Source organism: Clytia hemisphaerica, unplaced genomic scaffold (assembly GCF_902728285.1).
Source record: "Clytia hemisphaerica strain Z4C2 unplaced genomic scaffold, Clytia hemisphaerica genome assembly, whole genome shotgun sequence".
NCBI lineage: Eukaryota > Metazoa > Cnidaria > Hydrozoa > Leptothecata > Clytiidae > Clytia > Clytia hemisphaerica.
Window position 1 is genome coordinate 365931 of NW_027104387.1, and position 16026 is coordinate 381956.

Genomic DNA, 16026 nt, shown 5'->3' on the forward strand with positions numbered 1-16026 from the left:
AGGTCTATTATAGAACTAAGTTCTTTACCTTCAAAAAAGTTTTTCAAGAAAATCAAAAGGTCTCACTATCCAGCTCTTAAGTGAGGAGGATGATGAAAACTAATTTCATCTTTTAAGAATCAACTGCAGCTGTGATAACTGAATAACTTTTACTACAAGTTTTATTCATTTTATTCCTTTTAATGGGCTTAAATAAGGGGAAGAAAGAGTGAGAAAGTATTTTATTATGGTGAAATTTGATCTTTTACTTCTTTTCTGAAAAGTTTAATGCCTCCGTCTAACGGAGGCATTTGAGTGCTTGGAAAAACCACTGCGGTCGTCTACTGTGAGTTGTCCTAAATCCGACAGCCCTGCCTAAATTTGATGGGGTCTTTCAGTCTTTGGCAAAGATACAAACTAAAATAAAAATAAACCTTTCGCTGTGTTGTGATGCAATGAAGATCAAAGTGTCAACTAAACTGAGAGATTTGATATACTGAACCAATTGAACCAGACCCCCGCGCTCGATAGGATCGATCATCGGAGCGGCTCGATGACGGATCGATATGTGATCGATGGATTACTTATCGATCCGGATAGGAGATCGATGGAAGATTCAGCCATAGACCTTTTTTTAAAGAGGCAGCCATGTTGAATAATTATGTACTCCAGCATAAAAACAATGATACAGCCATGCATAATTTTCAAAATATGCATGATACAGTAATTATGCATGGCTGTATCATTGTTTTTATGCTGGAGTACATAATTATTCAACATGGCTGTCTCTTTAAAAAAAGGTCTATTAAAAAGTCTTGAGTATCGATCCTTCGTTGATCCATTATAGAGCTAGTATTTCAATTGAGTATATCGATTCGTCATCGATCGTTAATCGATTCGTCATCGATCGTTAATCGATTCGTCATCGATCGTTAATCGATTCGTCATCGATTGTTAATCGATTCGTCATCGATGACGAATCGATTAACGATCGATGACGAATCGATATACTCAATAGAGTCGATAGGGTGGATAAGATCGATAACTAATCATAAGCTTAAAAAAATCTTGAGTATCGATCCTCTATCGATCTCCTATCCGGATCGATAAGTAATCCATCGATCACATATCGATCCGTCATCGAGCCGTTCCGATGATCGATCCTATCGAGCGCGGGGGTCTGGATTGAACCAAATAACAATAATTGCTTCTTATACAAAACATAATTTTTTATTACAAAATTGTCAATCTGTCAATGTTGTAAACACGAGCAACAAATTCAGAATATAATAGAGGTAGTTATTTTTACAACTCACACTTATTTGATAGAAGTAATTGCCATTTTGACATTATAGTCTTCTTTTTAGATGTTAATTTACAACCTTTCGTCCAAAGCAAAAGATGTGCTTTTCTCGCCGCTGTCTTGTTTTAGAATTAGAATTATTTTCGGTTCCAGTTCCGACGGTCTTTTTTTCATCCAATCAGATCGCGCAATTTCACTTTCACTTTCTCTAGTCCAATAAGACTGCGACTGGATTCAGGGGGGGATGGGTTTTGAGGTCAAAAGGACGTATAGGGGGGAAAGATTTTTTTTTTTGAAGCCAGGGTGGGGGAAAACGAGGGGGGAATGGAAAATAATCAATCTAGGCACAGGGGGAACTCACCAAAATCAATTCAAAATTGTAAAACATCTGGTTTTATGAGATGATGTTGTGATCAATTGGGTGTATAGCATATGCTTAGTTTTTCTTTCATTTATTTTAACCAGCAATATTACGGTTTAAAAACAACCATCCTTTCCATTTATTCTTGAATTAGAACTATACCTTAGGGAAAACAATAAGTGTTAAATTCATCAAATTACAGCTTTTTATGCTTGAGGGGGGGGGGGCAGAGAAATTTTTGAAGGCAGGGTGGAGAAAAATGAAGGGGGAGGGAAAATTTTCATTCTAGGCATGGGGGGGGGAGAGACCCTGAAGGACACTATGCATCTCTATTAAATAACCCGCACAGAATAGAATAGAAATACAAGGGGTCACACTACTGGCCACACTACTGGCTACAGGAATTGAAAGCAAGCAATTAAGGCCAATATTTTTGGTTTTTCTGAAGGACAAAAGGTATAGGAAGCTTTACTGAAGGAGCCAAATTTTGACTTGATCGGAGAACCCTATCAAGACTTATTGATCTTGGATAACTCATTATTCGTTCAGCTAGGACAATTCATTGTCCTTTTTTGGACCCCAGTTCAAAAGCTTCAATCTCTTTAAGTATAACTTTTACAGTTACGGGACCAGCATGGGTCCGAAAAACGGACCTTTTAACTTAACCATGGGTACGGTTAGTGTAAAACGCAGGTCACAGGTCGCAGGTCACAGGTCAGTGTTGACAGGTCAGCTTCAGCTACTGTAAAACACAAAGAAAATGTTTTAAAAACAGTTGTTAATGTCAAAAATATAATCCCTAAGGTATTTTATTGATCTAGAACTATTTTAAAGCTAAAAATCTACCCACGTGCTTACCACGTGATTTCGCGTTTTACGCCGTGTATAACATGGACCTGTAATACCAGGCAATTTTTCATGAAGCTACTAAAATATTGGTAAAAAGAGCCTTTTTAGTGGAAAAACACTGGAAAAGTGCCCTTTTTGGCCACCAACGGACGCTGCCTTGCCTTTATAAAATATGGCCTGAATACAGTACTTGTATTATATATTCCATCTGTATCACACATGTAAAAAAATTATCTTTTCAATGTTATACGCATGTTACGTATGTTATATACAAAGAATAAAGAAATACTCTAATAGAAAACAGCCCCCTAACAGGAAAATAGCTATTTCAAAATCACTATGTCATATCTCATTTTATCACCTACATCACCTTGGGTATGATAACAAGAATGGATGAAAAAAGCGTCAATGGGATTATAATTTATAAATGTTTCAATATTTTTATCCCCTGCTTTGTATTTTTGATAAAATGACGTCACTATTTTCATCTCTCTAAAACAGCTCTCTTGGAGTATTTATTGTTTTCAAAACCTGTCAATCTATATCCACTTGCAGCGTCAGCATCCTATTATGCATGAAGAGTATTTTATTGTTAATTGGTGTACAAAACCTCATACTTTGAGATAACATTATTATTTACATAATTCAAGTGTCATTTGTTGTCAATATTTGGGGTTGATGATTTGTCGTTTAAGTCAACATATTTTGATATTACATTTCCATTACATATGATATTTTCAGGAACTTATGTTATGAGTTGTATGTAATGAGTTGTATGTTACGAGTTGTATGTTACGAGTGCGTTACAGTTTTCCGGTCTGTAATTTGTATGACCTGTGGCCTGTGACCCGTGACCTGTGACCTGTGACCTGTGTTTTACACTAACCGCCATGGGTATCAATGTAGGGCCTAGTAGACATTTATGAGTCTGTAATTTTCTAAACTAGTCAGGGGTGTAAAGATGGTGCAAAAACAGCCATTTTTTGTACCTTCTTTTTAACAGTGTCCTTGAATTTTCCAAATGCTTTTCATGATAGCTATGCTATCATTTCCCCCCACCCAATTTGTAGCGGGTGTGGCCGATTGGTTAAGGCAAAGAAATTAGATGTAGAAGGTAACCTATTTTGAGAGTTCGAATCCTATATGATAGTTAGGAACATTTGGCGCAATAAAAAAAATCATAACCACACTCAAAAAAATACGTTCGGTCTTTATTTACCATTTTTTGCCTAGACAATGTAGCAAACATAGAAAGTATAAGCAGACTGTGCCTTTGATAGGCTGCAAAAAATGTCTGCGTCAGTAGATAATTAGATACTACAGTAGATAGTTTCAACAATGATAGAACACACCGATATAAACAAAATTAACCAGCGCTTTTTTGTATCTTTCTACTTCTTCATCTTTGTCGAAGCTCTCAAAGTCAAATAGAATTTTAAGCACATAAGATATACTTGTAATTGTTAAATGCTGTTCTCGCTTTTGCTTCGGGAGGCCCCCCCAGCGGTTTGCGTGATGGCGTGATTGGGACTTTTTCTTGCGTGATAGCGTGATTAGAGATTTTTTTGGCGTGATGGCGTGATCAAGATTTTGGCGTGATGCGTGATAGGGCAAAAATTTGAGGCGTGATGCGTGATTTGGGCTGTTATTCGCTATATTTTGCGTGATGCCAGATTTTAGCGACTTTCGTGATGCGTGATAGAGAAAATTATTTTGTGTGATGGCGTGATTAGGGGTGCCCCGGGGGGCCTCCTACGGGGGAGTGCATGACGTAACTAGCACCGCAAACAAACTCGCCTTCTGTTGTCTGATCATATTGGGCATTTTGGTGTTACCACCTTCAAAGCAGCGGGCGTCTTTATTATTCCACAACTCTGTCCACCATTTTAAATGAGTTAACAATAGATCCAAAAGGGTGCCCTCATCAAGGAAGATCATTTGCTTTGGTCTCTGGCTTTGGGAAGTAGACTAAGTAATGTTTTTGATGTAAAATGGTAACAAACTTAAGTTTACAAGTGTCATTTAGTTTTTGCTGGCTGATAGAATGACAGGATCCTGGATGGCTTCCCTAACTGTATGCTGCGGTGATGTTTTATGGCTTTCTCTTCTCTTGATCCAGTATTAATTCGGAAACCTTCAATTCTTTTCAACTCGAAAAAAATGCACAAAAATTGACTTCCCTCCATTTTTTGTTATCTTACAAAGTCATTTTTGAGAACCACAAGTGAAAAGAAAAGCAAAACTGACTGAAAAGCTTGCTTAAAAATGAATGGCAGGTGCGGCTTTGCTTGTGCAAGTTTGAAATTCCGGTGAGTAATCTTGATATTTATAAGAATGTGATGTTTCTCAATGGCTGCTGGACGTATAATCTCAAATTTGATAATGATACTAATGTAAAAAATAATTATGCATGACATCATTTTATCACTTTCATGATTAGGAGATTTTAAGTTTGTATTTTAATGACCAGCCAGTTAATTCATTTGAGCGCTATGCACGTTAGCCTACACTGATGCAAGTTACCTCAAGTTACCTGATCTCACAGTATACGATCATGTTCTTCAAAACTTTTAATGTGTTATCGTGGGAAAAGAAAAGGGATTCTGAATGAGGTACGTTTTTTTATTGTCAAGTAATTTTCATTATGTTTCTATGTCAACACTTTGAAGAGAAGTAAAACTGCTTTAGTTGGTCTGTAAATTGGAGTCTATACATTCTATTTACCAGTGATGCAAGTCAGGGTAAAATTCGATTTGATGTTTTGTTGTTAACCCCCATCCTGATTTTACTATATATTTTTGAATTTGTGAGATGACAAATATTGTTGTAAAAATAATTTATTGGAAGTGCAATTAGACTTTAGGGAACTGAACCAACAAAGTCAGAATTTATTATCAGTAATGTTGCACTGGGTTTCAAACCTTTCTGGTGGAAAACGGATTTACTTCTGAATGTAAACATTACTAGTGCTAGAATAGTTGTTTGGGAGAACGTGACAGTCTATTGAATAACAAATTACTCCAGCCAGCGCAAACAGGATCAATATTCACGATTGTACCTAGGTAACAGCTGTGTTGTAAAAGACAAATTAATTATTAACGAAAATTTAGAGTATTCAACACTATCAATCTTTGTAGTGCAGTCTAAATGTGCCAAAAGTCATAAACATTGTGCACAAGGGCGTAAAAGCATGAAACTTTGCACAATGGTAGTTTAGAGGTCAAAAATGGATTTAAATCTCAGACCCAAAATATTGGCACCTGTTTGTGTATTTTACAGACCAGAACAGGTTTCCAGGCTAAAATGAAAATCTTTTTCTCCAAAGTATGTCATATTACATACCGTTGGAAAGCATGTTTCATGTCGTTCAGAAAAACATTACAACCCATATCTGAAAATGAAGCCAATAAAAGTTATTGGGGAAGGTTGTTTAAAAAATGACCGAAAATGACGTAATTGCTAATGTCAGCAAAAATTCCAGGACCACCCAAACGTGTTTATTTTTGTGAAATTCAATAGAGTACCTCTCAGGTACTAAATACTATTGCGTGCTATCCCAGATAAACCCCTTGTTTCAAGCTACACAAACTTGAGGAGAGTTGAATTGAATCAAACAGTAATGCACACATAGCACTGGTCTTGACGCAATGAGTGGATGCCACATATTCTAAGTAAGTAAGTATGACGTTATCATTTAAAAAATTTCTACTGGAGTAATTAGTTCAAGGTTTGTTTACTTTTTATTTCACTGCATTTCTCTGTCTTATTCTGCAGTAGTAAGCGATTGAAAACTCCTGATTTTTTTTATGTTTTTGTTAATGAGTTATATGTCTGTACCCGGAAATATTGTGACCTTCTTGCCTTAGTGGAACAAATATTTCGAGTGTGTTTTTGACATTGGACTTTCATTTTTAGCTTTTTATTATGCACCAGAAACACCGGACCAATTTACAACTCGTCCGCTGCTTGGATTCTCTGGTGGTAAAAAGTTTTCCCAATTGACAGCAAACATTTCCTTTCTGGTGCTTCAATGAGTCCGGTGTGTTAGCAGGGTCGTTCTGATTGTTGTTCAACTTTAATAGCTTTTCTTTTTTGGATTGAGTTTCAAAAACTCAATTTTAGATTGAGTATTTTGTCCGGTATACAGACATAAAAAAGTGCTTAGAAAAATCCCTGCCTATAGCCTCCTCCATACCCTTAAAAGGTAGGTTTGAAAAATGATAAATGCATTTTAAAATTATAGGTCACTATTTTTTTGATTCTGAGCATTACTAATTTGGTCAGCTTTGGTCATCACAAAAGAAGTGATGCCAAAATTGTTTGGATAGATCACGTGATTCATACCAAAACGAAAAGCCAACTTCAGGATGGTGTATGGGGAAACTTCACACCAGCAGGTCAACTAATAAAGCAAGCTTTAGGAAAGGTACAGCCTGCATATTGTCTTTGTGTCTTTTTTTGTCAAATTTATATCTTGTTTGGTGTTTCAGTATCTAACATACCCAATAACTGTTCCAACTTTAATTATTTTTTTCTTTCATATTTCATCTACACATTGAAACCAATTCTTTAAAGATTTCATCTCTTTTAAATTAATTGGGCATTGATCTATGGATTGAATGCACTTATTCAGGCATTACAGTAACTATAATAAAGTGCAATAACTTTGTAAAACTATTTTTTGCAACAGAATGAAATTCAACTATGAATGTTGTATTGACAACCCAGGTACAAAAGATTGAAAGAGCTAATATTTGGGTTCTACATTATTCGACTGTCACATAGTATAAATAAATCATTTAAAATGTCTGAACAGTTATTTCAAGAAGCATCTACAGCTTTTCAAGAATGGTGTAAAAGAAATAGTGTTCCAGTTCTCTCGTTGGATCCTACAAGTACTGAAAAAGATGATCTCAAATCAATAGTACAATCCATTGGAAATGCACGGTTTGTAGCCATCAGTGAAGGGTTTCATAATTGTAAGGAGATGATGAGTTTACACCATAGGATCATTCGCCACCTGGTTGAAGAATGTGGATTCAACATTGTGTTGAGTGAAAGTGGGTTCCCCGAGTCCCTTTATATCAATGATTATATTCGAGGGAAATCAATACCAGAGGAGATTGATGTATGGAAAAATGGTTTAAACAAAATGTACAGTGCCTGGAGAGAGGGACAAGCTCTGATTGAATACCTCAAGAAGAATAATAAAGATTATGGTAATTCTTTAGAGTATTATGGTGTAGATATTGGAGGATTTTATCAAGACTGGGTCACTCCTTTCAATATAATTTTCAAATACATCAAGACTGTTGATGAAGACTATTGTAAAGATCTAGAGTCAAAATTATTGCCATATCTCAACCAAATGTCCACAAATGCACGAAAAAACTATGCTGAAAATTTTGATTTGCACCAAAAAGCTTTACTATCTGCTATATTGGACGAAGCTGTAAGTTACTTTGGCTCCAAAGCTGATGAGTATGTATCCAGAAGCAGTAAAGAAGATTATGAAAAGATTCGACAGTCATTGACTTCAATGCAGTTGGCAGAAAACTATTATCGAAATTATGATACTGTTTCTAAGAAGTATGTAGGTTTGAATGGAAGAGAGATTGCAATGGCCCAGAATTGCTTGTGGGTCTTAAACAAAAGAAGTGATGCCAAAGTTGTTTGGATAGATCACGTGATTCATACCAAAACAAAAAGCCAACTTCAGGATGGTGTATGGGGAAACTTCACACCAGCAGGTCAACTAATAAAGCAAGCTTTAGGAAAGGTACAGTTTGCATATTGTCTTTGTGTCTTTTTTGTCAAATTTAAGTGTTGTTTGGTGTTTCAGTATCTAACATTCCCATTAACTGTTCCAACCTTAATTATTTTGAATAATTGCTACCTTTTATGTAGCAAACCAGAGCAAACTGTAAAGCAAAAAGCAAATTGTTTTCTTAAAATTGTATCGCTCTTGAAGCATCGCTTAACCTTCAATACATATCTTTTATGTTATGTGAATATATCTGTGAATTAGCAAATGATTTTATATGCTCCTCTCTCCTGCAGGATTACTACGGTATTGGTATGGTGTATGGATCTGGCCAATTTTGGAATAAATGGCAACGTCCTGCTGAAAGGTTCATTGACAAAATCCCTGAATGGGATGAAAAAAGGGTCAGTTTTGAGAGTGAAATTACTAAATCCCTACCTGGAAACGGGAACTATTTCATTGATTTTTCTGCAGCACCAAAGAATTTTAAACTGCAATATTTTATGTCAACACCGTTATCTCTACGGGAAAACGATTATTATATGCAAATCGAACCGCAGGAATGGGATGGTTGCATCTATCTTCAAATTGCATCGCCTGCAACCCCAATTTAGTGACTAACAAATGAGTCTTCTTGAAGTAAACCACAATTTTTCATATTATAAATTTTTTGTATCATATTTGCTTTTTACTCTTTGCAACATTTATTATCATATTTCTCAAAATGTCTTAGGTATTTATTGGCTGATTTCAAAATTTATTTGTCCAGGGGGGGGGGGGTCATGCAGTTACTATGTGAACACTATGACACTTAGTACGTGGTGGTGTAACAACTAAAAGAATTTAAAACAGTTACTCCAAAGTGGAGTAAATGCAGATTTTTTCACTTTTTTGAAAAATTTCCCTAAATTTCCGGCAAAAATTTGAAATTTTCGAAGAAAAATTGAATTGTTTTTGGAAAAATATCTGAAATTTTTCATGAAAATAAGTTTTTTGTCATATTTATGAAAATAGAAATCGTGGAATGCTTTGATAGTGACTTTAACCAAGTACATAAACTTATTCCAACAATTTTTAAATACAAAAATCAAATTTTCGACCAGTAGGTATGTCTTATATATCTAAAAAATCCGCAAATTACCCATTTTATGGGGTGGTGTACCCCTTAACTAAATTAACTAAAATAATATTATTTTTCTTTCTTTTCAGAAACAAAAAGAAAATAGAATGAATGACCCAGCACCAGTGATATATGGTCTTGAATTTCAAGCTCGTTCGTTATGCCCTCAATTTGGCGAAACCGAAGCAATACGGTTTTTAGTTGGTACCCAATCATTACGTAATGATAACCAAGTCCATTTGATTGATTTTGAAGACGAAAGTAACCTAGTCACAAAGCATGTTTTTTCGCACACGCCTGGTGAAATATGGAATATAGCATCGAATCCTTCAGATAAGAATATATTAGCCACGTGTTATAGTAAGATTATAGATGGTAAAACGAAACGTTTTGCAGCAATGTGGAGGATTCCACCCTTAGATGAGACAGCACCTCCTGTTTATGAGTTAACACCTGGTGATAATAACGGTAAATGCGTTTCGTTACAGCATGTATGTGAGTTGGATGCAGGGCATGGTGATGTCAAGAAAGTCATGTGGAACCCATCCAGTGATAACGACAAGCTATTAACCATCTCTGAAAGACATATTGATTTATGGCAAACTTCAAATACGGGTGCTGATCATGTTGATACTATAACCTTAGAAGGAAAAGCACAATTACAATACAGTGTCGGTAGATTCAATCCACACCATGGTGGTTCGCAAATTGCCACCGGTATTGACTGTCACATTAAAGGATATGATTTGAGGAGCATGTCATCTTCATTTTCTATAGAGAATGCTCATTCACAATTAGTTCGTGACTTAGATATGAATCCGAACAAACAATACTATCTAGCTAGTTGTTCGGATGATTGTAAAGTCAAATTTTGGGATATTCGGAACACGAAAGAATGCCTAATGACGCGTTCAGATCACTCACATTGGGTATGGAGTATCAGATATAATAATTTTCATGATCAATTGATTTTGACGTCGAGTAGTGACAGTCGTGTCATTTTATCCAATATTGCATCCTTATCTTCGGAGCCTTTCGGTCACCTTGACGACGAAGATGAGGAGGAAGAAAAACCAAGAGAACCAATTCCTGATAGATTGATATCGACTTTCGAGGAACACGAAGACTCGGTGTATGCTGTGGAATGGTCAAGTGTTGATCCATGGATCTTTGCTTCTCTTTCATATGATGGACGTTTGGTCATCAATCGAGTTCCAAGAGTTGAGAAATATAAGATTCTTTTATAGTTTTGATTTTGAGCTTTTGAAAGAATTTGGGTATGAAGTTTAAAGGAAGGGTATTTTTCTGGAGGTCATTTTCGGTCAAGTTATACCACATTACAGCAAAATTGAGATTTTGACGGCAAATAATTGGAGTTAATCCAGTTATTTGTTATTGGGAATCAGCTGGAATATTAGTATTTTATGTATTATAATGGAATTTTTTTGGCTAATTTATAACAGCAGTTCTAATTTGTAAGATAATTTTTCTATCAGTTTAGTTTTTTTTGGATAATTTTGTGTCGATCGTTGGGATTTTATCATATTTCATTCCCCCTCTTGAAGTTTTTTAAAGTTTTTTTGATTTAGCAAACTAACTACCAATCCTAACCTTCTCTGACCTTGTGCAATTACTTAGTACCAATACGAATGGTATTGTCTCATTGCCCTTTCTTTGGTCAGAATATAAATCAATGTATTCGGCTATGTTTTCTATAATCACAGTATCGTATGGTGAAGATTCAATTTCTCATATTACCGTTTTTACTTTAGATCTAAGAAAAATGAGTGAATTTAAAATCCATCATCATGCAGCAGAATTATTGAAATTATTCAACGTGACAGAGGGAGATGGTCCTGAAGTCTATGCTGAATTATTGACCAAAGACTTAACACCCTATGTTACCACTCAAATCTCCACGCATACTGCGAAGCGGAAGATTGCAGAGAACAGTCCCTCGCCTGAGGACTTTCTTAAAAAATATGAAGAACTGAAATCGAAAAATGTACGGGAACTAGATTCGTTGACTTATTTATTGTCCACGATTGTTCAAGAGCGTTATTTGGTCAAATTTATCGATCGAAATGATAAAGAACGTCGAAAATCAAAAGAATTGTCCGGTAGTTCCGCTTCAAATATGGCGGCCGTTGCCCCGACAACCGAATTAGGGAAGGAAATTGATGCACTCACTAAAGCCATCCCTAAATCAACACTGATGACTCAGAAAGATGTTCAAGATTTGAAAACGAAACTGGCCAATATCACTGCGAACACTTCGACAACCTCATCTACGGAGATTGTGAAAGTCCTTCGTGAAAAACACGCCAAGAAAATGGGTACTGGTCTACCTGTCCTCCCAAGTTGGGTGGATGATCGACCTTTCTTGACCAACGATTTTGTTGACGTGTATCGACAGGCTTACGATTTAGACTCTGTTTCCATTGGAACTTTACCGTTAAAAATGCAGGAAGTACTGTTGATCGAGGATCTTCTATTCTTGTTCATGGGTGTCGAAGGGAAATATATAACTCTTAAAGATGAAGTCAAAGATGTCGAAAAGAAATCCAAAAAATCTTTCACTATAGATAACAGTACCGATGCATCACTTTGTGAAATTGTCCACCGAATGTTGCCGATGTGTTCCAATTATTCCCTTGTTTGTCGCTTTATTGAGTCTGGATCTCATTTTGGTAAGGGATTGGTCAGCCACGCCTTATGTTCAGCTATGAGATCCTTACTAAAGGACTATTATATTTTCGTAGCACAGCTTGAGCAACAATTTCGTAAGGGTCTACTTACATTACAGAAGATTTGGTTTTACATTCAACCCTCTATGAAAACAATCGATATCTTGGCAACAGTTGCTATCATGATTGAGAGGGGGGATTGTAAAGGAGCAGCCATTTTGACTTTGTTACACGAGAAGACAGAAGCTTACACGGGTGACCCGAAAGGCAAAGATCTGTGTTTGTACCTGACTCAAGCCGCTTGTACGCCGTATTTTGATATCCTACAAAAATGGATCTATGAAGGTATGTTTAAATTCTTCTCGACTTATTCTTTTGGTTCTTTTGAAATCGACTGTTGTGGAATTTCCATAATTCAAAATTGCATTATTCAAATTATTCTATAATTAGAGCTGTATCGGAAAATATGTTAAAAAATATATAGATTAAAGTATTTGGTGAGATCTTCTTCTTGGCAGGGAAAGATTTAGCCTTCGAGCTAGCTGTTAAATCGAATTTCTTTTTCTTCAAAATTCTCCTCTTGCCATTTTTCATCTTCTTTGCAATAAAGCGTAAATTTCTAATTTAAAAAATTCTTTTTTTCTCACTTTAGGTATCATCAAAGATCCTTACAATGAATTCCTGGTTGCAGAGCACGAGTCGTTCGCCAAAGAACGCGTGACGGAAGACTACAATGATCAATATTGGGAACAACATTACACAATCGAACGCGCGCGCATTCCAATGTTCCTTGAACGCGTTGCCGAGAAGATTCTTCGCGCGGGTAAATACTTGAACGTCATTCGCCAGTGTGGGATGACACTAGAATGCCCGCATGCGCAAGAGATTGTGTATTGTCTGAACGAACGTGATTACGTAGAGCACATTGAGAAAGCGTACGATTACGCCAGTCACACGTTGTTAGATCAATTATTGTCGGAGAAGAAATTGATGTATCGATTGCGTTCGATTAAACACTACTTTTTGTTGGACCAGGGCGATTTCTTTGTTGGATTCATGGATTTGGCTGAAGAGGAGCTAAAGAAGAATATGGATGGTAAGAAATTCGTTTTTATTGGCACTCTTTTCGGTGTTAGAATTTCCAGTTAGCAAAATATGGCAAGGCTGCACTCAAGGAAAAATTCGGAAATACCAAGTTCCGCACTGAAAGAACGCACCTGATAAATTTTGGTCCGGACAAGGTGCACCTATACCTCGGAAATTCGCCCAAAAACAAAAAAATTGCTAAAAAAAGCTGCCTTTTAGGAAAAAATAGCTGCACTCTGCACTTGAGGTTAAAAACCGTCTGAACCAGTCTGAACTTGCACCTGAAAACCTCAAATTTTGCACCTGCACTCGACTTTTTCCGAGTTGTGCACTCGAGATCTCGAGCAAACGTGCCACACTCTGCAAACTGGGAATTTTAGTGTATAAAGAGGCTTTTCAACCTGAAAATTCAGCATGATTTACCAGAATATGGTATAATTTGCTGTGTAAAATCCATTTTCCGTCCCAGATGAAAAACCTTTCTTTGACCATTGTAATCCGTTTAATGACCGCCTAGCACGAGAATATGAATTTAGCTCTTTTCAACAATTGGCTAAGAATTATTATACTATGATCTCGGAGAAAAGGATAAAAAATTTTTTTGTACAAAGAGATGGTAACTTTGATAGACTGTATCGTAGTTCAAACTTTCATCAATGCTAAATCAGAGATCATATCTATGCAGCGTGTGTCATTCTTCTCGTTTTTTTTAGACATCGTACCCGCACGTTTGGAGGCGCTATTGGATCTTGCTGTGCGAACAAGTACTGCTAACAGTGATCCATTCAAAGATGACCTTACCTGCGACTTGCTACCTTATGATCTGATCACACAATTATTCCGCATCCTCTCAGTGACTGGTGACACCAACAACCCGAACTACCGTGACCCGCAAGAATCACAAATCTCCGGTTTAGAAGCGTTCACTTTGGATTATGAAGTCAAATGGCCGCTTTCTTTAATCCTTAGCAAGAAAGCTTTAACTAAATACCAAATGTTGTTCCGCCATCTTTTCTACGCTAAACACGTCGAACGGTTGCTATGCCAACTATGGGCTAGTAACAAACAAGCCAAACGCCATATGCTCCATAAGCGGCCTTGGTATTCGATAGCGTTCGCTTTAAGACAGCGCATGATTCATTTGGTGCAGAATCTAGAGTATTATATGATGTTTGAAGTCATTGAGCCCAATTGGCATCTCCTGGAAGATAACCTTCGCTCCGTCACCAACATCGATGGCGTTCTGGAGCACCATAACGATTTCCTAGACCGATGCTTGAAAGATTGTATGCTGACAAGTCCTGAGCTACTTCGAATCGTCAGTAAATTAATGGCGGTTTGCGTCACTTTCTGTAATTGTATGGTGCGTTACAACCATAGCGCTGAGGTACAAAAAAGCGAATCGAGCGCCAAGGATTCCGCTTCGACAGCACCGAAAGTTTCTATCCGACACTACGATCAAATGATGTCAACCGGAGATATCGAGAATACGATCGGAACTTTCGAGACCAATTTCTCCAAGTTTTTAATCGAATTATTGGATAAGCTGAGCCAACTCTCTAGTACAGAGAAAGAACAAGAAATGATGAACTTGGTTTTCAGGCTAGATCATAATAGCTTTTATTCTGAATACCAACGGAAGTTAATCACTGAACAGCTCGAAAACAATAAGTAATCTGTTGGTATTTTTCATATTCGGAAATGAAAAGCAGTAATAATTCTAAGTCAAGACCAAATCTGATTAGTTGTTTTACGGGCCCGACCAACCCTGAAATTCAAAAAACCAAAATAAAAATAAAATTGATTTTGGTACTACTTTTTTACTTTCATTACTTTACAGACTGTCAAATTTTTTTGAGAATTTTATATCCAATTTTTCATTTAATCCACGAATTCGAGCTTTTTGTGTCTTTTCATTTTCTATTTCGCATTTTTGTCAAGATATAGTAGTCTTTGCTTTTGCTGCCTTTTTAGGATTTTAGGAGATTCTATACGTAAAATTCTACTTTTATTTTTATTTTTTCGCCGACCGACCTACCCTTTTTTAGAGTAGTTTAGCCCGTAAAACAGCAAACTGAATTGGCCTCGCCTTACCGGCTAATTTACCTAAGATTTTCGAGGTGATGGACTAATTTGAAGTTGCACCCGTCTCTGTAAAACTTGAAATTGATGGTTTTGATAAAAACCAACAAATATGCTAATTGTCAGCCCTGGTGATTTCTCTTTGCCAGGCAAAGCTTCGGATGTTAAGTTATGATTCTGATTTCGGAATATTTTCCGAAGCAATTATTGGGATAACTTAGCGCGCGAAAATTATTTTTTCCTACATTTATTTATTTTTCTCGTTAATCTCTGATGTGAATATTTTTTTAAGAATCAGTGATAGGTTTTTTATGATGTGATCACTTTTTACTCGATTTGCTAACTTAAAGTTCTCAAGTCAGTTGTCAATGTATCCATAAAATAAGCTAAAGTATGTTTTCTTGAATATTAGGCTAAATTCATATCAAGGCCCTTCATTATGATAGCTTTTTATGTATTGTAAATTTCAATCGATCTTACAAGAAATTAATTATGGAATTATTTGAAATTTCAAAAGAGTTTTTTATGACCAGTCGAAACTAAACCAAACAGAAGTCATTTGGAATTTGCACATTCGGTTTTTCAAAGCCCTTTATGTTAGTTTCCGAAAATACAAAATTAAGACCACCACCGTAGTAACTTTTTAAAGATTCTTTTTTTTTTTTTTTTTTTTTTTTTTCATCATTAATTTCTTGATCTCCAAAAGTATATTGGTTCTTCTTACAAGAAGTTGAAATATTTTATGTATATGTTATGTATATAAATGTATATAAAATTCTACGATTCAAACTGATA

General features: G+C 36.1%; 3 protein-coding genes across 3 annotated transcripts; all 3 read left to right on the forward strand.

Annotated features, from left to right (window-relative positions):
• Positions 1-7219: 7219 nt before the first annotated feature.
• Positions 7220-8973, forward strand: LOC136819480 (erythromycin esterase type II-like). Its single transcript, XM_067075715.1, has 2 exons — positions 7220-8271; positions 8553-8973. The coding sequence occupies exons 1-2, from the start codon at positions 7297-7299 to the stop codon at positions 8868-8870; spliced, it is 1293 nt and encodes a 430-aa protein (XP_066931816.1). The 5' UTR covers positions 7220-7296; the 3' UTR covers positions 8871-8973.
• Positions 8974-9465: 492 nt separating this feature from the next.
• On the forward strand, positions 9466-10907 carry LOC136819482 (EARP-interacting protein homolog). Its single transcript, XM_067075717.1, has one exon. The coding sequence runs from the start codon at positions 9484-9486 to the stop codon at positions 10621-10623; it is 1140 nt and encodes a 379-aa protein (XP_066931818.1). The 5' UTR covers positions 9466-9483; the 3' UTR covers positions 10624-10907.
• Positions 10908-11126: 219 nt separating this feature from the next.
• LOC136819481 (gamma-tubulin complex component 2-like) lies at positions 11127-15739 on the forward strand. Its single transcript, XM_067075716.1, has 3 exons — positions 11127-12408; positions 12716-13159; positions 13863-15739. Exons 1-3 carry the CDS (start codon positions 11160-11162, stop codon positions 14822-14824), a joined length of 2655 nt encoding a protein of 884 aa, XP_066931817.1. The 5' UTR covers positions 11127-11159; the 3' UTR covers positions 14825-15739.
• Positions 15740-16026: the final 287 nt, after the last annotated feature.